Source organism: Buceros rhinoceros, unplaced genomic scaffold (genome assembly GCF_000710305.1).
Source record: "Buceros rhinoceros silvestris isolate BGI_N320 unplaced genomic scaffold, ASM71030v1 scaffold10306, whole genome shotgun sequence".
Lineage (NCBI taxonomy): Eukaryota > Metazoa > Chordata > Aves > Bucerotiformes > Bucerotidae > Buceros > Buceros rhinoceros.
The window spans coordinates 61346-88528 of NW_010415871.1; the positions used below are offsets into that span (position 1 = coordinate 61346).

The following is a 27183-nucleotide window of genomic DNA, read 5'->3' on the forward strand; positions in this document are numbered from 1 at the left end:
CTTCCTTCTGAAGCTATGCCACTGGAACCAAGGAAGTTCTTTGTGTCCTTTCTTTCTGGGATATGTGGGGATTCCAAACGAGCTCCTACCTGAACAACACACAGAAAGAGCTCCAACAGCAGGTACTGGAACACAAGTCTCTTCCCTCAGCTGAGATGCTTAACCACTAAACAACAGAATCATGCTACTGCTTGCTTCTCTCCTTTTGGCGTGTGACTCCTGTGTTCATGATTGCACCATCGTCCCGCTTTGAAAGAAGGGTGTCCTTCTAAGTATTTTACACACTGAAAGGTGCAGGACTCTCCCAGAAGGTGCACTGGGGTTTCTGTCCCTCTGGATCAATGTCAGCTAAGTATTCCACTTCTAGATGAGTGCTCCAACTTTAAATTCCTCAAAGATTTACCAACCTCATCTCGAGAACTTGAACATGACTCAACTCTTCGCCTTCCAGCACAGAAGTATTCATGCTTTCTACAAGTTTCAGATCATCCTAGAAAGTCCAAACTGAATTTAATGCCACAATGCAAAGGACAATGCCTCAGGACTCAAAGCAAAATAACATGGCTGAGCCATAAGCTTTGTTGTCAATAGTTAATGTAGCTTTAAAAAAACAAAAGGCATGAAAGAGTAAATAACAAAAGCCCAGAACTAAATGAAAATATTTACGTTCTAGCTTCATGTAAGCAGAACAACAGCCAGCTGAGCATAAAATTCTAAACATTACTTTGTTTTCTGTGTGCAACAGCATGAAGTACTCTGGCAACCTCTATCCTTACTGATCAGTCTGCAACTCTGACAGTTTCTATGCTTTCATTGCTCCTCATGCAAATGAAACAAAGCTGTCTTTTTCTATGTTGTTTCCTCTGGATACGTTTACTGTTTAATTTCAATCCATACCCCCATTCCTGTTTACATTCATATCTCTATAGCTGCAGCAGTGTCCTTTAGGGTATAGCAGCTCTCAGGCCCACACAGACAGAGTGAATAAAAAGAATACAAACTTCCTTGCAAGGAAGTAAGAGTCATTCGATGAAAATCTGTCTTAACATACATTTTCTTCAAGGTATTGGCAATATTACACAGTATATGGTAGCTAGTTACCAGAAAATGTTATCAGAATAACATGGGCACTATACAGCTCTCATTTGTAGAAGTTGAATTTTGTTAATGATGGGACAAGCCCAGTTTTCATAAAATTAATACAAATTCCTGCTCTATACTCCACACATAAAACCTGGTCAATCTTTTGCATTCAAAACTCCTTTGATCTCTGTTCATGTCTACCCTGTTTTCACCGCTTCATTATTGCACATGTGTCCTTCTGACCATGAATCACCTCAGCTCAATGCTCAGAGGTGATTTTAGGAGTCCTACATTTTAAAGAGGTGTGTTTCAGATATATGTGCAGACTCAACGTGCAAATTCTGCCACTTATAGGAATAAGTAAGACCTTAATTCAACAAGATGCTCTATTCTGGAGAGTGGCATGCAGCCGCAAATGTGTGTAAACATTTTCGTTTGTATTTTGTTATTAAAATGGTCTTCATCTTGTTCACCCTTCATGAAAGAGAAGTATGACTGAGAAAGCCACAGGAGGAGGAAGGGGAAGCAAGTGTACATATTAGGGAAGTGTGTGTATTGTAAGCGCAGCCAGAGGGATGTAGAAGAGCCTGTGGATTCGGTACATTACATGTAAAACTTGCTCATCAATATGGTTCTGACAGTTCCAAGTTTTGGCACTGATAATTTATGCACTTGTAGATCAGTGTTACAGCTTCTTTTCTGTTCATATTCTTCAGTGATAGCTGGCTGAGATGAATTCTGATTCCTTAGCTGGTACCTTCCATCACAAAAAATCACAGAGTAAACGGTATAAGCAACATGATGGAATCCTAAGTATCAGTTTTCAGCTGCAGCTGTGTAGAACAGTGACATTGCTATGAAATTAAATTTTCAAAAAGAGGGATGGATTCTGCTACAGCCTAACTATTGCCTGCACATTTATTGTGTCACATCAAAGGGAAGAAGAGTAAAATGCATCTCAAGAGCCATGAGTAGAAAAGTGATTGTATCATGTGATCAATTTCTTGATGCAGAATCCTGAAAGGAATTTTTCGTAAGAACTATTAATATGGAAAAGATTAAACTGAGAGACTTATACATTTCATAATGCATATAATTTTCAACATTAAAACTGAGGCACAGGTCTAAGATTCACTCACAAAACTTTAGACATCTACATTGTTTAATTTCTAACGCGCATAGCCCAATTAAATTATCTGCTTAAAATCAGAGAAATAGGCATGAGGAGTGTCTATTTCCCTCACTTGATTCTCCATATGGCCAGTTTAGAGATTTAGCTCAGTTAAAGTCACCTGCACAGGGACAGACAACTCCCTCCTTAAAGTATGTAACTTCATAACTACAAAACAGAGACACCTCTCCAAGCTGGTACATCTAAAACAAGTGTGACCTGTATTTTGGGATTGCAGATGGGGGACGGTTTGACAGGAACCTGGATTATGAACCATACTAAATGAGTGCTCATTTTAAGACCAGTCACCTCATCCTGCTATCAAAGGAGCTGATCACAGCATTACAAGCACAAATCAGTGCACCCACCAGGTTACTGGAATCAGCACTGAAGCAGCAGACAGGCAAGCTGCTCTGCTATGACTGCAGTCTTTAACAAAAATGGGCGAGGAAATTAAAAGATAGATTAAATAAATATGAAGATTAGTATGAATTAAATATGAAATTAAATATGTGTGGATGAAGCCACCAGAAACAACAGCAGAAAAAGATTTAAAGGAATGATAAATGCTAATTGATACAGAGCACTGTAAGCATGACTTCATTTAAATGATCAGGCAGCAAAATAAATAAAAGCCTGATCTAAAGATAAGGAAACAAGAATCATAGAATCATTTAGATTAGAAAATAATGTTTAAGATCATCCAGTCCAACCATTAACCTCACATTGCCAAGTCTACCACTAAACCATGTCACTAAGTGCCCTACTTACAGATCTTTTAAATACCTCCAGGGTGCTTGTGACTCAGTCACTTTCCTGGACAGCCTGTTCTTCACTGCGAGGGTGGTGAGGCACTGGAAAACGCAGCCCAGAGAAGTTATGGATGCCCCCTCCCTGGAAGTATTCAAGGCCAGGTTGGATTGGGCTTTGAGCAACCTGGTCTAGTAGAAGATATCCCTGCCCATGGCAGGCAGGTTGAAACTAGGTGATCTTTGAAGTCTCTTCCAAGCCAAACCATTCTATGATTCAGATACTTTTTCAAAAATGCTGTTTACTTTTAATGCATTCAATTATACAGTTAGTTACACTTTATGGAATCCTGTTTTGAAATTCTATAAAGTGTTTTAACTGCCTAGATGAAAAAATATGCTTTCAGGGTTTTTTAAGCTATAAGTGTACTGCCTAGACATACTGAGGATTAATTTAATTCTCATAATCACAGAATAGTTGAGGTTGAAAGGGACCTCTGGAGGTCATCTGCCCAAGCCCCCTGCTCAACAGAGCCACCTTGAGCCAGTTAAACAGGACTGTGTCCAGACATAGATGGAGTCTCTACAATTTCTCTGGGTAATCTGTGCCAGTGCTTTGTCATCCTCACAGTAAAAAAAAAAAAAAATATATATAAAAAGTGTTTCGTGATGTTCTGGAGGAACCTCCAGTGTTTCAATTTGTGCCCATTGACTCTTGTCCTGTCACTGAGCACCACTGAGAAGAGCCTGTCTCCACCATCTTTACACCCTCCCCTTCAAGCATTGATATACATTGATTAGATGCCCCCTCAGCCTTTTCTATGGTAAAGAGTCCGAGCCTTCTTAGCTTTACCTCATAGGAGAGATGCTCCAATTACTTAAATATCTTTACGGCCCTTTGCTGGACTCTCTCTAGTATGTCCATGTCTCTCTCGTACTAGAGAGCCCAAAACTGGTCACAGTACACCACATGTAGCCATACCAGTGCTGAGTAGAGGGGAAGGATACTTTTTCTAGTGCAGCCCAAGATAGCGTTAGCCTTCTTTGTGACAAGGGCACATTTCTGGCTCATGTTTAACTTAGTGTCCACCAGGAACTCCAGGTCTTTTTCTGCCAAGCTGCTTTCTAGCTGTGTGGCCCCCCATCAATGCCCATTAAATAAATTGTAGGCTATTAAAGTAAAATCAAGCTCTAGCCCCATTCATACTGAGGCCAGGAGGAAGTTGCAGCCATCATTTATTCCTTGGAGTACCCCAGCTAAAACCTACCAGCAAATTCCTTAAAAGAGCTTTGTGAGTCCTGGAATGCCCAGGCTCTCAAATCACTAGTAAGAACAAATCTTTTGAGGTGAGTCTAAACTGCACAGTCTGGAACTCAACTCCAGGTCTGACATTTTTGAAAGTCTGAATGCACAGCACTGTGTTGTGGCATCATGTGCTATTATAGTTCCTTTTTAGTCACTGTTTCGCATTTTCTTTTCTCTTTTTTCTTTTTCATTGCTTTCCTACTGTACACTTTCTCAGATTTTCTAAAGCTGGTTTTCTTTATTTTTTTTTTTTGGTCAACACAGAATAACATACAGGAACTCTAAAGGTAGACATTACAACAGAGAAATAAATAAGAAATTAAGATATTAAGCATGTATATTCCTTTTTCTTTTCTACTGCACCACATGCTGGGATTTAAATAAACCATATCCAAGGCTGAGGCCAAGAGAACTTTCTAAACAGATGGTTTTGCATCTGTTGTAAAATCAATGCCAAGGACCAGGAAAAAGATACAACTAACAGTCTTCAGTTTATTATCACAAGTGCTCTTCTGATGCATGACATTGATCCTTTAAAAAAAAAAAAAAAAGGCCCGAAAATACTCCTAATTTCCACATGGCTCCTTGCAGAAATCTTAGAATCTGCTTCCAGGCATAAAATTTGATAGATCAAAACCACATGCTGTGGCCAGAGTGAGAAAAGTAAACACATTCAACAGCAACTTGGAGAGTCCAAATGTCAATATACGCAAGTAATATGGAAAGCTCCTATTCTATACCAATAGCCTTCTTCAGTTTTTAGGTTTCCCTGAATGGATTCAGTGCTTCAGTGGAACACTGCAAGGTTTAAGAAACTCACTGCAATGGATCTCATCGCTCCAATCACCACAGTCATTGTAGCTATTACACTGCAGTTTCCCTGGGATGCAGATGCCACTGGCACACAAGAAACTCTCCTCTCCTCCACACAGGGCTGGAAAAGAGAAGAAAAGAAAGAATGTATGTTAAACTTTGCAGGGTAGGAAGAAATAAGTGGAAATGAAAAACAGTTAGAACAAAGAGTCTTAACTGATGCACTTCAGCAACAAAGGCCAAGTTAATCAAATTCCGGCAAGTGCAAAGTGGCATTTTCATCTAACTTTTGTTATTTCAAAAATAGATATCTAGGCTGAGTAATCAGTGAGCTTCAATCCACCATTACCTCTAAAAAGCAGCTCTACAGAGTAATGGAATAGGATTTAACACACTCTTCTTTTTCCATTAAATAGATGTATTGGAATAAATCCCCAACTGAAGTTAAAATAGATAGATCTAACCAGCCTACGTGTTCAGGCAAAACATTACCAGGTTGAGACTTAACAGTCTCATAGCATAGACACCTTTCTAGAGGGGAAGGATTCCTCAAACATTCTTATAACTCCCCCAAGCACTAGAAGATAGTCATCATTGTTATTTGAAGTATGGGAAATTGAGACACCTAAGGGGATTTTTAAAATCCCTAGAGCTTTAGGTATCTCATAGGAGAAACCTTGCCAGGGCCATTTCATTCAGAGGGAGGGAACTCATAACAACTTCCCAGTCAAGTCCTTCAAGGCACTAAAAATACAGAGATGCAGATCACCATTAATTTGTTTACACTTTAGTCCACACAATAGAGACCAAACTTCCAAGCCTTTGCTTTAAAAAATGCTGATTGAGAAAAATCCCTTTAAAGCATACGGATGGAGAAAGACACCAAACGAAAATTACATGGGGATACAAAGCAAACATGTCAAGCAGACAGCAAATATTCAGTACAGAACATGGTTGTTAAGTTTGGGGGTTTTTGGTTGGTTTTGTTGTGGGTTTGGTTTTTCTGTTTTGTTTTGTTTCTTTTTTCAAAAAGCCACATTAACAGTCAGGCTACTCAATAAAGCTCAACAAAAGAGAAAGTTTCACGTCCAGTAAAAAATCCGTATAAAACCCCCAATAACTTTCCTTTAAGTATACATATATGTAATTATGAAATAGCTTTCAGAGACTGAGGGAAAAAACCCTTTCAATTTGCCAGCGTAAAGTTATTAAATGTATCCATGAGTGAGAACACCAAGTTCAAACAATAAAATATCATGAAAGTTCAAAATTCTATTCATAAAAATTTCATTGTAACTCAAACTTTGTATCCAAGTTTGCCAAGAACCACAAAAATCTCTTAAATGTAGCTTTCAAAGTTTACCACAATGCCAGTCACGGGTATGAAAAAACATCAGTTTCAACAGCAGCAACTATAGAATCTCTTCCTCCATTAAAGTAATCTTGCACCTTATCACAACACAGCTCTGTAATTCTCATTTTAAAATGCCCAAAATTGCATTTTTCCTAGTCTTATAGGAAAATTCAGTTCCTATTTATTCTCCCTTTATTCTCTGAACCTGATGTTTAACAAAGGCTGGAAAGCATATTTATAATCTACATCTCAAAAGCAAAAAAAAAAAAAATGTGTCTTGAGTATTCTCAGCATGATTTTGTATTCCTCATAACATGTCTACCAACAAGTATATTCATGCAGAATACAGTTTAAATTAAATTAAGGAAGAAGGTAACGTACTACATAAATTTCAGATTAACCCATTAATAAATCAATGATTGTGATGATGTTTGTGTCAACATTTTACTTGGTGCTGCACTCAGTAGAATTCCTAGTGTAAAGAATTACCCTTAACAATAAAGTATTAACCACGATAATGTGTTGATTAAGCACATTCTTGGGCAAAAATCTCTCTGAGCTTAAGTCAAAAATCAGTCCTAAACTCACACACTGCTGACGTCCCATTTAAGCTCTTCTTTTTGGAGCCAATGTCTCACTTGCAAAAGGAAGCAAAGTTATTTTTAATCACTTCCAACAAAAGAGTCTGTCATATATTAACTCGGAGCATAGAAGTAATCTCATTTTATATGCCTTCAGAAGAACAGAAACAAAAAATGGAACAAAATGGAAAGCAGAGTGGTGCTAGCACTTTGTTTCACAAAGCATGCAGATACAATTTAGAAGATGAAAGCTAGAAAGAGATGAGAAACATGAGCTAATAAACATGGACACTCCACACCACTACATCAATTTTTATCTGGTCTATTTGTTTGTTAAGCCACGTTGTTTCATAGAATTTCCAGACTTCATTATTTAGTAGTGTATCTTTTGATTTTCTTAAGTGTATCAAAGTCAAGAAAACTTGATGGAAACTTTTCTCTTAAAATCTCAAACACATGGCTTTTATCTTACAGCGCTTTAGACTGCAGGGTAGCAAGTGTTACGCCTGAGTTTTTTCCACATGTGAAAAGCTGAAGGATAGGAGGCCCGAGTGACTTGTCCAATGACAAACAAGGAATCAGGTGAACAATTCAAAGTGATTTACAGAAATGTATTCCTAAAAAACCTAAATATAAAATAGGGGCAAAAAAGTTATCTCTGTGTGGTGACAAAGTAAGCCTCTTACTTGCTGAAGCATGCTCATCTTCAAAACGGTCCTGTATCAGGATTTTTGGCTTGTGGTGGGAGACCAGTTTCCTTCAGCCCTGCTGTTGCCTTCACCTCAGCAAGGGACAGTTTTTCAGTCTTTGTATTAGTCTAATACCTTTCTCTCTTCTCACTCTCTCGAAAAACTTCCAATGATGACCAGAGGACCCTTTCGATACCCAGGCCTAAGATCTCCATGGTTTAGTACCATTCCTCAGTTGTGCTGTTTTTCTTTTCGCTGCTATCCTTAATCTGCAACTACAACCTACAGCCTAGAATACAGCTTTTTGCCATTCTTTTTGCTTATTGAGGTCACCAGGACATCCTGCCATGAGTGCATCAATAGCTTTGAATGACCCTGACTGGCCTCACCCTCACCCTCACCCTCACCCCCACCCTGCCCACGGGCTCAAGACATGCCTGAGCACTGTTATAGTTACAGCCTTATCATCAGCTCCAGCTCCTGGGTGGATTCCTCATACATATACTGTAGCTGGTCTGCAGCCCTAGCTTTGGTCCTGGATCCTCGGTGGGCTTGGAGTCCCTTTAGAATCTTGTCAACAGTCAAGTCCCTGTTCCTGCCTCCTGACTGGGGTCTGATTGAACCCTGGACCTGGTTCATAGCTTTATCACATCTGGGGCCAGCTCTGCCTGCTGCATTCAGGCTCTGCATCCCAGCACAGTCTGACCTCAGCTCCCAGCTTGCCTGCCTGGAGGGAGCAGCCCTACTCCTGCGGGCTGTTGGGTTACAGTGGACTCGCTGCTCAACCTGGCTCCTCATGGTGCCTCGTTTCTGTTAGTCTGATGCCACTTGCCAGTCAAAAACATATCCCAAGTTCCAACTCTAGCCAGCTCTAGCCAGCTATACTAGAAAAATAATGTGATATTGACAGGTGTCCTTGTCCTCATTTTTTTCTTTGCCGCCTCTGCCTTTCTCTGCCTTCACAGTACACGTGGAAGACATCTTGTACAGTGAAAAGAGTGTGCTCATTGTCCCTGCACACTGTATTAGATATGACCATTTGCAAAGTAAGCATTAGCTTTCTTTAAAACCTCATTTTCCTGGACACCTTCCAAATAACCCAACTCCTAAACACTAGAATATCAGCAACTGCTTTGTTCCCTTCATTAAAAGTGAGCAGTAATAAGACATCTATAAGGGCTGATTTAGAGTTTCAGTATGGTGTAAAATCACCTTCTGTTGTCAGCATATTATGATTTTTACAGTAGCAAAGTATTATCTATCTCATTATAAATGCTCTTAAATCTAATGCAAATACCGCTGCCTCATTTTAAGGAAAATCCCAACTGCAAATACAGCTAATATTCCCTTATGTAGTATCAGTCTCCATCATCCTTTTCCCTAAAATTCTTTATTTCCTATTTTCTGATTTCTAAAACATTCCCCATCATTTTGTGGTTGAGAGGCAGACCAAAAACTCTTCAAAAAACTCATTAATTTCCCTAGTAAAATTGAATTTCATGCCTTGTCTTATTAAATACCATAAGCTTGACTTTATTTTTAACAGTGAAAAAAATCATCTACTCACAAAAAAAACCCCCCATACATAACCTTATTTGTTAAAGATCAGCTCATTTATACAAGCACTATGAAGTAATGACATTTTAAAAAGGCTGTGCAAGGCAAGGTGTTCTTATGGAATAAGGAATCTTTTGCGTGCTCCAGAGATAAAGGTTCTCTTCCCAGCTCTGCAGCAAACTTTTTGTAACACCTTGGACAATTCAAGCAATCTGTGCCTTAGTTCTGTACATAAAAAGGTGAGAAAACTTCTCTGTTTTCTTGGGCTCTTTGAAGAGAAAAACCATTAGCCTCAGTACTACAAAGTTAATGCTGCAGAAGTCTTATGAGCTTATTTTCGCACTGATGAACTGATATTCAAGATTTCCATTTTGGGAAACGTCAGGATAGCTCTTGGAGGAACATCACTGAATGCAAGAATATCAAGAGGAAAACCCGAAAGATAAATCTCAATAATACAATTTTTGAGATAGAACAAAGCCATTCAAAACTGCCATCAGTGAATGAGGTCAAAAGACCTCAACAGGCAGCCATGAAAAGGCCTGTTAAATCTGCCCATGGACTAAAGAAGGAGCCTTTAATGTGCTTACAAAAATCATCACAATTTCTGCTCATAATCAGCCTTTCTGTATTGCAATATGATATTCTTCATGATTTGCCAAACCACGAGGTGCACAGTGGATGCTGTGACGCACCACTGAGCACCAGACATGCCTAAACACGCAGAGTGTGTTTTTCATAAAAAAACAAATAGCTCCGGTTTGCACTGAGTGGCAAGTACAACTCATTATCCAGATTTAAAATTTTATATGTGGTCCCAGCATAGCAGTCCTTCCTATTGCACTTGGATACACACACACACACTCAGCACCTTCACTTTTACTCTTCTGGCAGCAGGGGATGGTTTTTTTTTTAACATATTTACATGCTTTTCCTAAGCTTGAAATTTTATTTTATCATCCCGAAGAAAAAGGGCAATCTTAGACTTAGTCAACTGACACACACATCCTTGTATGAAAAACGTGTTGTATTAAAAACTTATGTGAATAATTCAACAATTTTTTCTATTACATTCCCAGGTGGCCTCTCCACTTGGGCAGCACTTGGTCTTGACTTTGCAACAAAAACATTATTTTCCAGCTGTGTGATGGGGCCCTGGTTACTGCAGTGAAACCTACTTATGCAATGTATTTTAAAGAAAGGTTCTAACTTTACAAAATGGTGTCCAAAATACATAAGAGACCTTAAAACAATTTTTTTCCACTAGTTTGTGCCATTTCAAGTTTTGTCTCTCAATCAGAAACATGGTAGCACCACGTAGCACCAATACCATCCTTTTGTACACCCTTACATGGTTCCTCCGTAGTTTTCCCTCACTACCTGCATGGTTGAATACATTTCCTAACTTCTAACTGAAGAGTTACAGGCTCATCTCTATTCTGCTGGTTTTGGAAGGGCATTACAAACTGCAATATATGATATATAACAGCAACATAACATTAGACAGCATTCACATTCTCATTTTACACGGGAAAAAAATGAGGCACTGAGATATTAAGGAGAAAGTTGTAAGAGATAATTAATAATAACTTTGATTGTCCAATCTAAGACATGTCATTATGCTATTCTTATTTTTTTTCCTCAAGAGTGAAGACTGATGTTATTTTACATGTTCAAAGAATAGCTCCTGTTACCTTTACTTGTAGCTGCAAGAGCATGTTGCAATCGCAGACAAACCCCATCTATACAAATGAAGAGTTCAGTTAACTGGAAGTGTGCAAAGAACAGTTGAGAACTTTTTTATTCCAGTGCTTTGCTCAACATTACATATGGTGTCTGCAACATTGACAGGGGAAGAACCTCGTTCTATATTATAATATCACATTTTCTTTATCAAGACCCTACCTTTCTCCAATTCCCTGCCTTACGCATTGCACCTTCCAACTGCTACAATCAGTAAGCCCTACAGAAGGCCCTAGAAACAATAGCCTTCCTCAATATGGACTCTAGTTCGCTGTAGACCAGGGAACTGGTCTAGAGGGAAATGTAGAATATGGTAACATAATCAAAAGATTGTAATTCATCACACAAAAATAGCTGTTTGAGGTCAGAAAGGCAACCTTAACTGACTTGGAAATCTTACATTCTTCTAACTTAGGCTTTTATGCAATTTCCTGCACGTTCAAAAAAAGAAAACAGCATAAATAAATAATAATAATAATATAAACCATTAAAAGGAACCATCTTGATTTGCTTACAGATCTCTATCAGTACAGATCTTCACTGGTACTGAAAGAGAGCAACAGTAACAGACTTTCTGTGTGAATATGCCAGTTTGGCCTGGGAGAACAAAGGTAAGAAACAGGAAAGATATTTATCTGACCATTTTTCCTACAGATCAGAAGATGAAACATTCTGGAGTCCCATATTAATTTCTGGGCTGTGAACAAAATTGTGTTCAAGCACTTATAAATCATTCTTATTTTGCTCCTATCCATTCTGATTTCATCCCAAACCACTTCTCCATTTCTTCTTACTTAAAGTAAGCATCTTCCTGTTTATCTTGTATGTTATATACAAACATGAGGAAGAATGAAATAGGTTTTCCTTCTCTCAGTTTAAGCACCCAGCAACAATCAGAAGTAATTTTAAGAAAAATGAATCCCACCTCTTTCAGTCTTCTGGTTATGACTGGATATGTTTGGTCCAGTCAGTGCAGTGTTCAGAGCAAGGAGAGAACACACACTGTGAACAGTACCTCCAATTAATGTAATTTCTGCTTTCTACCAAGTTTGTGAAGGAAGTTTTCAGAAGGTTGACAATTCATTCACACCTCCAAAGATCAGATTTAAATGGCAATTATAAAGCCTTGTCTTATGCTGTAAAACAAACACCTTTTTTGAATGCTGAACCTAGGTTTTGATCTAAAACCTAGAGGATTTAGATATGCAACCATTTATAAGACGTTCTTGAACAGACACAAATAGCCGCGTACTACTGAGAAATGCTGGGACTGTTTGAAACAAAGCAGAAGAAGAAATAAAGCCTGGAATAGGTATCTAAAGTAAAAAATTATGGATCATTCCACTGAAATTATTAGAATTTCTAAAGGTGTTATTATAAAGGAATATGTTGGGAAATGTTAATTGATACCTCTGTCGATAATTCGCACATCTGTTAATATAATCATGCAAATATTCACATACCCAAACTCCTGAAGAAGAAACAATATGAGGTAAAAAGAACCCAAAGAAAATGGAACCAATCCTTGCTCACAGGGTAAGTTGCTTGGTTTTGACTTTTCCCAGAAAAGTTAACAATCTGGAAAAATTTCCAAAATCCCTGACTAAATACCACTGATGGCAAAAACTGTTTCATTTCACCTGTCTTTACTTATCAAAAGTGCCTCTGAGGAGACAAGACCATTTATGTGCTGTACTTCTGTGCGGGTTTTGGCTGGGACAGAGTTAATTTTCTTCACAGTAGCTAGTACATTCTATGGTTTAGATTTGTGCTGGAAATACCGTTGGTAATTCAGGGATGCTTTCCTTATTGCTGAGCAATTCTTATACAGAATCAAGGACTTTTCTGTTTCCCACACCACCCACCAGCAAGTAGGCTAGGGGTTCACAAGAAGCTGGGAGGGTACACAGCCAGGACAGCTCACCCCAATTGACCAAAGGGATATTCCACACCATGTGATGTCATATAAAGCTATGGGGAGAAGAAAGAAGGGCCGGATGTTTGGACTTATGGCATTTATCTTCCCAAGTAACCATTATGTTTGATGGAGCCCTGTTTCCTGGAGATGGCTGAACACCCACCTGCTGATGGGAAGTAGTGAATGAATTCCTCGTTTTGCTTTGCTTGAGCACATGGCCTTTTCTTTGCTTATTTAACTGGCTATATCTCACTTTTACCCCTCTGATTCTCTCCCCCATCCCACCGGGGAGGGGGTTAGTGAATGAGTGGCTGTGTGGTGCTTAGTTGCTATCGGGGGTTAAACCCTAACAATTTCCTAGATTGTGGACTGCCAGCTATAGAATATTATGCGAGCAGAGCCCCGAAAAGCTGCAGATAGCACAGACTGAAATAAACTTATTATTCTACCACACTCAAGATTGATATCTGGCTGCATTTCAAGGTGTGGCAACAGATAAAGCACTCTGTATCTGTGAAAACTACCATGAGAAGTGCAGCTAATTATTTGTCAAAAAGTGAAAAGGAGAAAACATTCACTGTCTAATGCTATGGAAGAACTAGGAGGTATCAAAATTGCCTTTAAAACAATCAAAAAGTGGTGCTCTTCATACAATGCATAGATAAGCTGTAACACTGCAACTGGATACTGTGGATGCTAAAATGTACATAGATCGTAAAACATACATATATCAAAAGGGAGAGAATAAATCCACGGTGGGTCTCAAATTACAGAAAAGTCCTTGAATCTCAAACAGATGGTAAATGCAGGAATTATTTTGGAAAAGTATTGCCACATAGTCTTGACCTGTTCTCCTATTCTTCTCTGGGCATCTGATTTTGGCAGCTTCTGGAGTCAGCAAGTCTACAAGATAGTCGTACTTTTCATCTGGCTCAATAGTCACAATAGCACAGTGGGACACGGAGGAATCCCTGTACTCTCTTGCCTGCAAATTTTCATCATCTGCTTCCTATACCCTATGTACCCTGCAGTACAGTGTATGCATCTTGTAGCTGTCAGTTCTAGAAAGTTTTGATACTAGGATCACGATCACTGAATTACAAAAGTTGGTAACTCCTTCCCCCCAGGAAACTGTACATTTCTCTATTTCCTTATGATGCAAAACCCTGTGGGAGAAAGAACACAAAAGACCTTTCTCTTCCATTGAAGTGAAGTGGCCTAAAAAGGCAACAAAGGAAACTCCAAGCTGGAAAAGAAATGCAAAGAACAGGAAGGCAGACAGAGATAAATGGTGAGGGAGGCAGAATGGAAAAAAAAAACCAAAATCAAAGGACATAATAAAATATAATGTGGAGTCAACAGAAGTAAAGAATGAGTGCTCGGCGGAAATAGTTTTTTTCAGCTGTGAATGTTTTCTCACAAGAAACACTACCATAAGCCTGAAAAATATTTTGCCTTCCACAAAAACTTTTTCCAGTATTGCTGGTTTTGCAGGTAGTTAGTATCAATGTTATATATACACAGATCATCTCTCCCTTCTCACTGCATTAAGTGAATGCAAGGGCACTAAAGAAGAAAAAGTCTTCCTGATTTATAAAAAGCTTTTTCTCAAATGACTTCTATATTAGAAGTGCGTAATAATTAGCTTCACATTGCCAACAAAGAAGTAAATACCTGGTAGTAACCAGATGCTGCATTTGAACCTCTGCTCAAAGATATTCCTCAAACATGGTTAATACCTCAAACTGGTTAATACCAGTGTGAAAAATCCTGGAAGATAAATTGGGCACCATGGGAATAAAAGAGTAGCATAACAATTTTTTATTGGTGTTTTATTCTTGGAACAAACCAAAGCAAGATCTGCATTAGTTAAGCATATTTGGTTAAGAAAAATAGTAGTTTCCTTGCATACATTATATTAATCGTCTTGAGTATTTTCTGTATTGTTTGCACTATTGCAGCTTATGCAGGACAAGATGACATATGATGACAGCCAGCAGGAGAATGTTTGAACTGTCCAAATGAGTTACTGCAAACTCAAAGTTAAACTTGCGTAAAGGCAATGCTATTATAAAAGAGAAGTACTGCTGAAGTCTATAGTACTTCATAGTACTTATAGTACTTAGTGGAGTCTATATACTCCTCTTAAGCATAATTTTTTAACAGAAACCAACATTTATAATGCCTCTTCGGTATTAATACAAAAGTGAATATTGTCTGACAGTTCCATACAGTTGCTTACATGGTTTTGCTGTATAAAGTCTTGAAGTATCATATTCACTGCTGCTTTTGGAAGCATTTTACCATTCAAATTAACTGAAAAATAATTTCAGGGCTCTTGCAAGAGCTACCCGTTAGTGTAAATCAGTGTTGCTTTACTTCTCATTCAAGCAACTGTGTTGGTTTTTTCTCCTCAGTTTTAACAGCATCAGCTTTGTTGGCAGGTCAACGCAAATAAAGTAACAGAAAAACACAATGACAGTTGAAAGAAATAAAAACTGATCTGAAATATTTCAGTGAGCAGGGATATATATACCAGCCCCCGAGAAGGTTTCTGAGATTGCTCTGCCCCAGAATGCATTATTGGATTAATGTGGAATAAATGACCGATGATGCTTTCCCCTCACTACCTTACATGCTCACAACTCATCAGAACTGTGAAACCAGTTCAGCCATCTCTATCTTAAATCTCCACAGCTGGATTCCTAAAACTATTTTCGGAGTAGCTGATTTTCTGGCTATTCACTGGTCACCTGTGTGACTGATGCAGCCCTGTCTACAGAACCACTCCTGTCTCCTTGCTGTCACATCAGGAATATATGTCATAACAGTTTTTCCATAGTGGTAAAGTGCACTCAGTCTGCAATGCCTGTGGAGGAAAAATCTACACAAAGAGATAAATATCAGCAGTGACACATGAACAAGTATATATCCACTAGATAACCCAAATTCTAATTAATAAACATTTTCCAGGAAAGCTAGTAATCACTCCCAGGATAAAAGCTCTGGAATCAAACTAGAAGATCAGTCAGGCATAGATCCATACACAAAGCTTGGAAAGGCATGTGAGGTTCAAGGACTTTTTGGAGGAGTGGTAATTTTCAGTTCAGAACAGATATAGAGTAGTTAGTCACAATCAGACAAAAATAATCAAGAGAAAATTTTGTTTTGCATGGAGTGATACTGTGGCATGTACAGCAGCGAGACCGTATTTTTGATAAATACAGAAATAACTGAAGTCCCAAAAGAGAATTACTCATGATCACACAAAACAAATTGTATGCAAGGCAAATGTGGGCAGAAAGGGTTTCAACTGCATGTATTCTGGAAGCATTACGCCCCAAAAGAAACCACAAAGTTGAGACATAAGCAGCCATGTGCCAAGGACATGCTCTTGGAAATTCCAGGAACTGAGCTCTGAAAAGAGCGTGAAGAGTGCTTTGGGCTGAGCACTAGGTAAAAAGGAACAGTAAACCAACCCCTACTGTTTGGTTCTACTGTGTTCAGAGAAGTAAATGCTTTTAAATATACAAATTGCACAAAGATTCAACTACAGCATAGCTTATTTCTGTAGGAAAAACAAGCCTAGTAAAGCTGGACTCTCACCTTTCTCAGTCACAGAGGAATCACATTAGAAACATTCTTTCAAATAAAAAAAGTAAAAATATTTTCTATAGTTTACAAATCTGCATGAAAACTAATCATATCCAAGCATCAAGCACAATAGTTCATGAAAAAAATAATTTAAAATGCCTTTTGTTTTATACAACAGGATGTCAGAGCTGCCAGTGAGCAGCCTGGGTCTCCTACAGTCTGCTAAGTAGGGCAGTGAATCTCACAACTGGCTCTACATATTTTCCCCTAGTGAGAAACAGCAAGCTTCCACTGTGTACCTCGCTGTAATTTATGCAGTTCACTACCAGACAGATACAAATCATGCCATGCAGATTACAGAATAATCATCAGCCAGGCCCTATTTTAACAAACTTCTCCTCTAGCAGTATGAAATACATGAGTTTAGGCAGAAGATATTCTGAAACTTGAAAGTTTCAGAAGTGAGCAATCTCTTCTAGCTTGATCTAGAAGTTCAGCTATCTAGATCAGGCAGGGGTTTTGAACTCTTTAGCCAGCTAAAATTTTTCAAAATTTAATAGTACTATTTATACCATACCTTCTATTTGGCCTGTGTACCACACATGCACAAAATCCAGGTCTCTAGCACCTTGCTGCTTTTTCAGAGCTATACCTCATTCTGTGCCCAGTATGAGTATGCTCAATTAATAACATGCTAGTCGCTCATTGCTCGTTACTCTCATGGTTCAATATTCTGATTGTCCCCTTATCATATTTATGTATTTACGCTACAGCCTCGTATCTTATTTGTTATGTGAACCTGTCATGAAGATAAAATCATTGTACTCCCAATTCTTGTGTTGTCAATCACTATGACACCACAAGCACCAACACACATATGGTTACAACATCCCTGAGAGCTAAAAGGACAGTTTTATTCCCATTGTACAAAGGGAAGTTGAGGCATGGAACAAAAATGGGCATTTTTATCATCACTTGCTTATGGTTCCCATTTGGAGAGACTCATTAGACCTATTTTTTCATCATCTAGCATATGCCTATGTCATATGGGTAAAATACAGCTTCCCCTGGCTTTCACTACAGCCCAAATGCCATAGGAACTCTATAAAGGACTTGTGGATAAAGCTCAGCTTTCTTGGAAAGCATTCAACTGCCTTCAACAAGACACAATCGTTCTTTGTTTACTTCCCCACCTCAGATATTACAAATGTTCCATGGGTGAAGGCAGGTAAGGACAGCAGCCTCCCTTACTTCATGACCCCTCAAAACATGTCCTAACAGATGGAGAAATACAACTAGCAAAAAGACTTGGTCCAATAATTTAAGGCTATATCATTATACAGATTCAGAAAGTGCATGGAGATAGGTCAGGATATACAAATAACATTAATTGTAGCATTAACTAACATTCAAAGATACGCCGTATAACTTCACTGATCTTTTTGAGTGTGCAACTTTGGTTTTCTAAACAAAAGTGAAAGACTTTTCATCATATCATTTCTTCTTGGATGGACTGTACAAGCCTCTGTCACTTAGGCTCATGGGATGATGCATATCAACAGTAAAGTCTCAAATGCCAGCAAGAAAACTCCAGCAATGGTCAATGAGAAAAAAGTCAGGCTTACTGCTCCCTAGTTTGACCTCACCTAGGTTTACATCTACAGAACAGGGCAGCAACTTTAAGGAGATGGGAACACCTTGTATTTAGAGAGTGGCTGGAAAGCTGCCCAGCAGAAAAGGACCTGGAAGTGTTGGTCAACAGCTGGCTGAATATGATCTAGCAGTGTGCCCAGGTGGCCAACAGCATCCTGGCTTGTATCAGAAATAGTGTGGCCAGCAGGAGAAGGGAAGTGATTGTCCCCCTGTACTCAGCACTGGTGACGCCACATCTCGAATACTGTGTACAGATTTGGGCCCCTCACTTTCAGAAGGACACTGACGTGATAGAGTGTGTCCAGAGAATGGCAACAAAGCTGGTGGAGGGTTTAGAGAACAAGGCCTATGAGGACCAGCTGAGGAAACTGGGGTTGTTTAGCCTGCAGAAAAGGAGACTCGGGAGACCTCATCACTCTCTACAACTACCTGAAAGGAGGCTGTGGGGAGGTGGGGGTCAGTCTCTTCTCCCAAGTAATAAGTGATAAGATCAGAGGAAACAGCCTCAAGTTCTGTCAGGGAAGATCTAGGTTGGATATTAGGAAAAATTTCTTTACAGAGAGAGTTGTTCAGCACTGGAACAGGCTGCACAGGGAAGTGGTCTGTCACCATCCCTGGAGGTATTTAAAAGGAGTGTAGATGTGGCACTAATGGACAGAGTTTAGTGGTGGACTTGACTGTTGGACTCGATAATCTTAAAGGTCTTTTCCAACCTAAATTATTCTATGATTCTATTCTATGATTACTTTTCTCCTACTTTCTTTCCTTGAGACAGCTGAGAATTTTTGATGCAAAACAAGAAAACTTCACATCAGTACAAGTCTGAAAAAAATTTAGCCTAAGCACAGCAAACATGTAACCAAATGACAACCAGACTTTATCACAGTAAAGTGAAGGAACATAATAACAAAGCTCTTTCTACACAATAAAAACACATTACTAAACAAGAACTCATGAACACAGTGTAACAGTTAAGAATGGAAACATACACTGCTTTCCTTTTTCTTGATGTGGTGAGAAGCACACCCTTGTAGTGGTGTCATTTTCAGTTTTGTTTTGGAATTGAGAGCACTTCAGGAATTCTGGCCAAGTAGCATTTACCATTCCCAGGACTGGTTCACAGCCTTCTTTTGCTGCCTCACAAAATGTCCTGCAGGGCAAGAGGCCTCGACTGGAGAAAACAGACAGAACAAAAAGACAAAGGATTATTACTCTAGTAGATTGTGAAAACATTTTAAAAAGAGAAAAAAGTAACCATGAATTCTATGTTCTAAAGAGCTACAGCAAAAACGTGTTAAATCCTCATTATTCATTGAATGCCAGACATCAGGTCTGGCTTTCAGGCTAAATTTAAGCCCAAATCACTCTCAGAGCAGTTTCTAAGTTCAGCTCTGTGCATGCTGAAGCTGAGATTTCATCAGCGGTTGAATCAATACCACCATGTAGTGACATCACACAGGAGAAAGGTTGCTTCTTCATCCTCTCCTTCTTCCCCCCAGATTGTGCCGACCTACCCCTCTTTGACTTTGGGAAACACTTTCACGAGCTTATAAAAAAAACCATTAATTTGGAATAAAACTTCTCATGCTTTTGACTGGGTGAGCCTTCTGACAACTTGAGTGTGCTGAATCTGCTCATAGAGAGAATCAACAACCACCAGACATACACTGTAGAAACTCACAGTGGAGAGCACTGTATGACGCCCTTTTTGCATTTATCAGCTCTTACACTATTTCTCCTCAGTGGTCAAAACATACCAAGTGTCAGAAGAAATGTGATAAATATCAAAGTAACTTGATTTGTATTTTTTAAGAAAAGCACTAAAAATTAGAAATTTTAAAAGTGTAAAAAGTTTAAATGCAGCGTACTTGTTCATTTCTTATTCTGAAATATATGTCTATATATGTATCTTTATTCTTCTTTTACATGTACATAGGAAAACCAATTAAAATAGATAGCTGTGAACTGTCTCAAAGTCTACACAGTAAGAGTCAACAATGTCAAGCAAAAAATCTTGAAAATCTATTAACATGTTTACTGTAGATCAGAAAACAGATTAAAAAAGTAAAGTTACAGGATTACAGGTAACACAATGCTAAGTTAGTCAAGATTTGAAGAGACAAGAAATTTCAAAGAAGCCTCAGCCAAATTAGCTGATAGGTGGCAGCTGTAATTCAGGATAGACTACTGCAGCGTAATGCACACACGAAGGAATGACTGAACATCCACATATGCAGTTCGCTGCTTTACTGACAGCTTCCACTAAACCTTTTTCTGAAAACCATTTTGGTGGAGCAGAGGAAAAGCTCTAGTACAGTCAACGTTAGTCTTAGCTGTAAAGAAGAACTGCTCAACACCTTTCCCAGAACGGATCTGCACCATCTGTGGGAGCACTTTGTTACCCGAGACAGACTAACCTAACCTGCCACTGGATCACAATGCTCTCACTGAGCAGGTGCAATTGCATCTGAAAGTCCACACACACAAGCAAATAACAGCCCAAATGAGACACCCTTCCTGCCTGAACAAACACTTTTCTCATCCATGTGACTGGAAAGTCAAAAAGACCCAGCTCTTCTTGCTGGAAAGCAAAGCACTAATGCAGATAGATAGTGGCATCTACTAACACCAACCTGGTCACACTGAATAAACATTGAAACTCCATCTTGACAGCATGACAGCCTTCCACAATCTCTAGTACTAGAGAGTGTGTCATAACCATCAAAAATTAGAATAAGGAGAGGCCTGGATATACAGTAGGAAAGACAAGACATCTGAAGTGGTCTTTGCCGGAAGACTGTGTCAGCCTTCTGGATGAGGTAACAGAAACAACACATATAACTGGACAAAAAGATTATAAGAACCTAGTGCCCCATCACTACACTTTCTCAATGCATGGATTCCTTCCTCAGATTTACTGTGGTGCTTTTAGCATTTCTTAAAATATAATAATGTAATATTTCCAGAAGACTGGGAAGATAATATAAATTCATAACTTAAAGAATCCACAATCGAAAAGCAAAAGTCATATATACACTCTCTAAGTAGGAAAGATCTCGCTCACATTTAAAACAGTTTAGGTTTTCTCAGGCATGACTAAAATTGGGGCATTCATTCCTAAGGATATAATGAAAAAATGTAACTCTGGCTCTGACTGGCAAGCATTACTTTTTTAAAAGCATTACAATGCATTGCTGGCTTTGCTTTATTACAAAATATGAGATAAATTGTCACTCTTTACTTAGCTTGAAATCAATGTCTTCTCTTTCAGGAAAAAGGAATGATAGATTTTTAAAATAACACAATGTTTAAAATACAATTAGCATGTTTATTTAATGTATATTTATCACATTATTTATGATACCTCTAATTTTATAATATAATATTATCTTCTACAGTATTTTTTTTTAAACAGTGAACACCATAGCTGGGAAGGCATGCCTACTTTTTTATTCATTTTCATAGATAATTTAGAAATGCACTTGTGAATGCTCACTGTCTTCACTCTCTATAACATCAAGGTCATCTGCTGAGATTATCAACAGCACTGTAAATAAAGATAATCAGAGGGTTACTTGTACCTAAACAATTACTTCCTTTATCACAATTGTGAACAGCCACCACCATTACCATACATGACCTTTTTATCACAACCATTAAATTCCAGAAAGATTTCATAGAGGAAGTGATGTAATTAAAGTGGATTTCAGCTCAACATTCATTACATTGACCTGGAAGGTGATTTGGCACAATATTTTGAAAGGAAACAAATACGCTTAAAATGGAAAATAGCAATCAATTCTCAACAGCAGGAACAACATGCACAGACACCTAGAAATACATGTAATTGTTAAGTATGGCTCTTTTACAGTAGCAGCTGACAAATTCAGAAATGCTTGAGAGAACTTCGTCTATACAAGTCCATGGCACCCAAGAGGCTACATCTAAGGGTGCTGAGCAAACTGTCCAGTGCTCTTGCAAGCCTATCTCTGTTATCTCCAAAAGGTCATGGACATCAGTGGAGGTTGCCCACAACTATAAAAAGGCAAACTTTGCGTCCACCTTCAAACAAAGGCCAAAAAGGTCAAGCTGGGTAACATCAAGCTGGTCAGCCTCATTTAGCCCCGAGGAAAATCACAAAGTGAGTCCTCAAACACATTACTGGGATGATGATCAGGAACAGTCAACATACATTTATCAAGAGAAAATCATGACTGACCAGCTTGGTTGCCTGTTACGGTAAAATAACTGGGACCCATCCTGTTTGACACTTTTTCAAGGACCTGGAGGAGGTGACCAAGCATGCTTTTGTCAAGTTTGCAGATGACACCAAACTATAGTAGGCAATCAATGTACTTGAAGTAGGGCTGCCATTCAGAGAGACCTACACAGACTAGAAAAAGGGGCCAAGAGGAACTTCATGAAATTTAACAAGTATGAGGCCTGCACTTGGGAAGAAAGAACCCACTTAATGATACAGGCTCGATACCAACTGATGGGGAGCAGCTCTGCTGAAAACAACTTGAGGGTCTTGGCAGACAGAAAGCTGGGCATAAGCCGGCAGTGTGTCCTGGCAGCAAAGCTGACCAGCAGTATCCTGCCCTGTATCCCACAAGCACACAGTCAGTATATAATGGGAAAGGATTGTCCCCCTCTGTTAAACCCAGGATGAAGGAAAGGGTGAGGGGAAGGGGTTTTAAGATTTAGTTTATATTTTATCATTATACTACTCTGATTTGATTGATAATAAATTCAATTAATTTTCCCCAAGTCAGGTCCGTTTTGCCCGTGACAGTAATTGGTGAGTGATCTCTCCCTGTCCTTACTTCGACACAAAAGCCTTTTGTTATATTTTGTCTCCCTTGACCAGCTGAAGAGGGGAGTGATAAAGCTGCTTTGGTGGGCACCTGGCATCAGCCAGGGTGAACCCACCAGAGATACATACACAGAAATCAGAAATCACTAGGCTTCTAAAAAACAATCTTACAGTGATTAAATAAGTCAAGCACAATTTTCAGTCTCTAGAGAAGCTCTGACAAACCAGAAAACATAGGATTATCCAGCAATTACTGCAATATTGGCCCAGTTTCAATGTTCAGTCATGTGTGCTCCATAAATTAAATATTTCTGGATAAAGATCAATTCTAGTACGGACATATTTTTTAATCTACTGAAAGATGAAAAGATTATTAAAAATCTCCATCTTAATTAGTCTTATTTACAGCTACTTAGAGACCAATCATTTTAAAAATAAACTGGCAGGTCTATGGCAATCAACATAATTTATTTGGTGCCAGTGGCAGGCACAGAAGCAGGTTATAACATATTAGGGTGCAATTCTGCTCTTCAGGATATCAATGGAAAAACCTCTTGCTGAAGATGGAGATAGATAAAAGAACAGATATGAGACATATTTTTTAACTTTGGTTTGTTTTTCCAAACTTAAAAGTTCATACTTTGGTTATTTCTAATGTTGCATAGAAATGACAACATTAAGAATCGTATTGCACCAAAACAAATTAAAATGTTCTTTACAGTTTATTAAAAAGCATACTAAGGGCAAAGGGACTAAATAAGAAGTTTTAATTTGCATAAGGTTTCTTCAGAGAGGCTATTTGTCAAAATAGCTTTATATAAAATACTCACTGAAGCAGATACATACAATACAGTGTATGCTCTAAAACTACTATGTTTACTGATTTATGATTCCAAAGAGGCTACACTCTGACTGAGAGCAGCTGATCGGACTTTCTCTTCATGCCAAGCATCTAGAGTTCACTGTGGTGGTTGTTAACTACCTTTCCTGTGTTGAAACAAAAGGCAGAGACAGGCAGTCGCCCTGACAAGGATCTCAGCCATCCTCCCACCTCCGTTCCGGTACTTGTGCCCATAGGTTTGCACAAAAGCAGGGCTTTGAACCCCTGTGGAGACAGTGCCTGCGAGTCTGAGTTTTGTTGAAAACTCATTTGCACCCCATTTCTGATATTGACCACAGTGCACATTCGTCTACTATAAAAATGGGAGACTTGTCGAAGAGACAGTAGAATGTAGAAAGCAAACAAAGCGGGAAAGCAGGAAAGCAGGAAAAAGCAGAATACAGAGTTTATTCTGTCTCTTCTAGGAGACAAGCTGAGGCAGAGGAAGGGATCTCGCTCTGTTCTAAGACGTTAGAACCGAGGCTACAAAATATTGGAGTTGGGACGCCAACGACAATGTTTTGGTAAGAATTTGCGTTTCTATAAGCGAGAGATTCCTCTATTAGCTAGTGGAGATAAGTGCTATTGTGAATGCGTCTCCCTAGGCTGTGGGTAAAGAGTTCTCAATTTGCATTGGTAAAGAGAAGGTATTCAGATTTCTGTCTGAGCTGCTTTACTTATGAAACCTGTTTTCCCTCGTTGTAAGTTGTCAGTTCTGTGTCTGGTCATTTCTGACCAGACATGATTTGAACGTGTTTAAGGGAACCTAATAAATAAAACCCGTTTGTTTATTTATAAATTGATTGCAGGTATTCTGTAACATTCACTTAAATTGCAATTCAAATTGCCTGATTATAGTTTTACATGGATCTAGTCCTCATCACACACTTACAGATGTTTTACATTTCTAGACACATTCTATTCAGAAATTACTCCTTCTGTAATAATGACTTCTTTCCTTTGCAATCACATTACCACTCACAGGGCTCAGCAACAGACTCTATAACTCACTTAAGCGGTTGTTTTGCTTACTAAAATTATAAAATAAGCATGCTTTTCAAGAAGCAGAAAGCAGAGGGAAGATCCTTTAGGCTGCTGCAGATTGTGCAAGGAACAATTGTTCGAGGTAGCTCAAGGGTATGGCTCTCAAACTCAGCAGCCACTGAGGGCGTGGCTCTTGAAACGTCTTTTCTGGAGGCAGCAGTAGCGTATGCAGCACTTGTTCCCAGATGTCTGTATCTGTTTCTGTGCTGCTGTCAGTTCTGCCAGAACAGCTGTTTGCAAGCTGTAGAGTAAGCTAGGTCGAGTAACTGATTAATAAATTTTTAAAAGTACTCTTTTTCCTCATCTGTCAATTGAATCCCTCCATAGGACACAGGCAGAGCAGGAATAAACTGTCAGGAGGACAGGTCGAAATTCCTGAAGTTGACAAAAGCATTAAATAAAATACACAACTAACCATTCTGCACAGGCTCTCCACGCAACCTGGTAAATTCTAGCATATACCCAGTGTTCATTATTTCTACTATGCTCATTATTATGTGGCATTTCTCTGTGTCTTCACATTAGCACCTCCACTGGTAAAAGCAGTGCCACAGTCATGCCCTATTGAGAAATTAATTATTGCAATTTTACAGATTAAAACAATAGAGAGTAAAGGACTTGCAAAAGGTTCAAAGCAAAGCTGGTATGACTGAGCTGAAAATACAGCATGAAGATCACTCTTAGAACACACAACTGTTGACTGCACCTGTTCTGGCTAGAGGTCACATTTGTGGTGCAGCAGACAACCTGACTGCAGGCAGACTGATGAACATTTCAGCTACTGCTGGTCTTCATTACTGTTCTTTCCCCAACTCCATCTCTTCAGAGTAAGTGTTTCCGTGGCCACGCAGGAAGGTGTATTCAGGTATTGAACCAAGTTAAATACAGGATATTTTGCTGGATTAATTTTTCAGCCAAATCTGTTTAAGGAAAAGTTTAAGCTGGCAAGGTTACCAGAGGAAATATTCATCATATGACAGCCTTGCTATAGAGCACTCTGGGGTAATCCACTCTATCACTCACAGGCACACAGGCTAAGAATAGTGACAGACCTAAGGGCTGAGGCAGAATAAAGGAACCAATAACACAATTGTGACAGTTTGCTGGGGTGGGGTGGGGGGCCACAAACCGAAAAACCCAGGAAACATGCAAAAATTATGGCAAAAAGAAAACTGAGATTATCCTCTGTGTTTCTACAGTCCTGAAATTAAGCAAGTTAAAGAGACAAGCTAACACACCAGCCATTTTTAATTCTAATTGTCATTATACTTTTCAGATTTTTCTAACACTAAAGACTTCTACAGAATATAAATGTCACTGCAGGAAGTTTTGACAGTTAACAGTCACACCCAGCATTAAAGTTTTTTAGAGTGATAGATCTTGTGAAATCTTTCTCTGTATCCTCTCACAGTACTCCAACATGCAGAGCAGCATATGCAGAGTCATTGAATAGAGCTGTATGAAGCAAGCTCATAAAAACCTCAATACTACTTTCTGATTTGTAGATAAATGAGCTATTTAAGGTTTCAATTTCACATAATCAAGAAAATAATGTTTATTTGTCTTTCATTGTTCAGTTTTCATCTTTATCTTGCAAGTTATTTGGACATATTGCATTTTCTTTTCTGTTTTGTCTCCAGAGATGGGTTTAAATCTGAAATTTGCTTCTTTACGGGGTAAGAAAATCTGAAAAGAAAGCAAGATTATTTTAGATTTTTGCAGCAATTTCGTTTGTCAAAATTATATTTAATATATAATTGAATAGCAACATTTAGGGAAGGCTCCATGCAACTCCATGCAATGCTTTGTAGTCCTGGCTGCAGAGCTAGTTGCACAGGTGTTTCTGACTTCCCATCCTGTTCTAGCTTGTTTTCTTGAAGCAGGTTCCTGTGCGTAAGTACAAAGATGCACAATTAATCTGTAAAAGGACTACACAGGACCAACAGTCTGAGAAACACTTACTATCTTACAGGAGAAAAAAGGTCTCGGAAGGGATCCTGGCCAAAGGCAGCAGCAGCTCAATTCACCCAAGGTGGGAGACTGAAGAATTGCTACAGCTGTTAGCACAAGATTGAGACCTACAGTTAATTGGCTGAATTGCTGGTAGATGCCCACTCCCCTGCCCTGCAGGGAGTGGGTATAAGGATTTACAGCTAGCGCAGAAAGCCAGTTCTCACTCATTCACTCATGAATATTTAATCTGCAGTCACTAGGTTGTCAATTACAGGTGAG

General features: G+C 38.8%; 1 protein-coding gene across 1 annotated transcript in view; it reads right to left on the bottom strand.

Annotated features, from left to right (window-relative positions):
• The window catches only part of CORIN (corin, serine peptidase), an 85841-nt gene that overhangs the window by 50701 nt on the left and 7957 nt on the right, over positions 1–27183 (bottom strand). The window contains exons 3-4 of the mRNA XM_010137575.1: positions 19201–19382; positions 5130–5243 (exon numbers count right to left, since the gene is read on the bottom strand). Coding sequence (XP_010135877.1) covers positions 5130–5243; positions 19201–19382 — 296 coding nt within the window. The remainder of the gene's footprint in view (positions 1–5129; positions 5244–19200; positions 19383–27183) is intronic.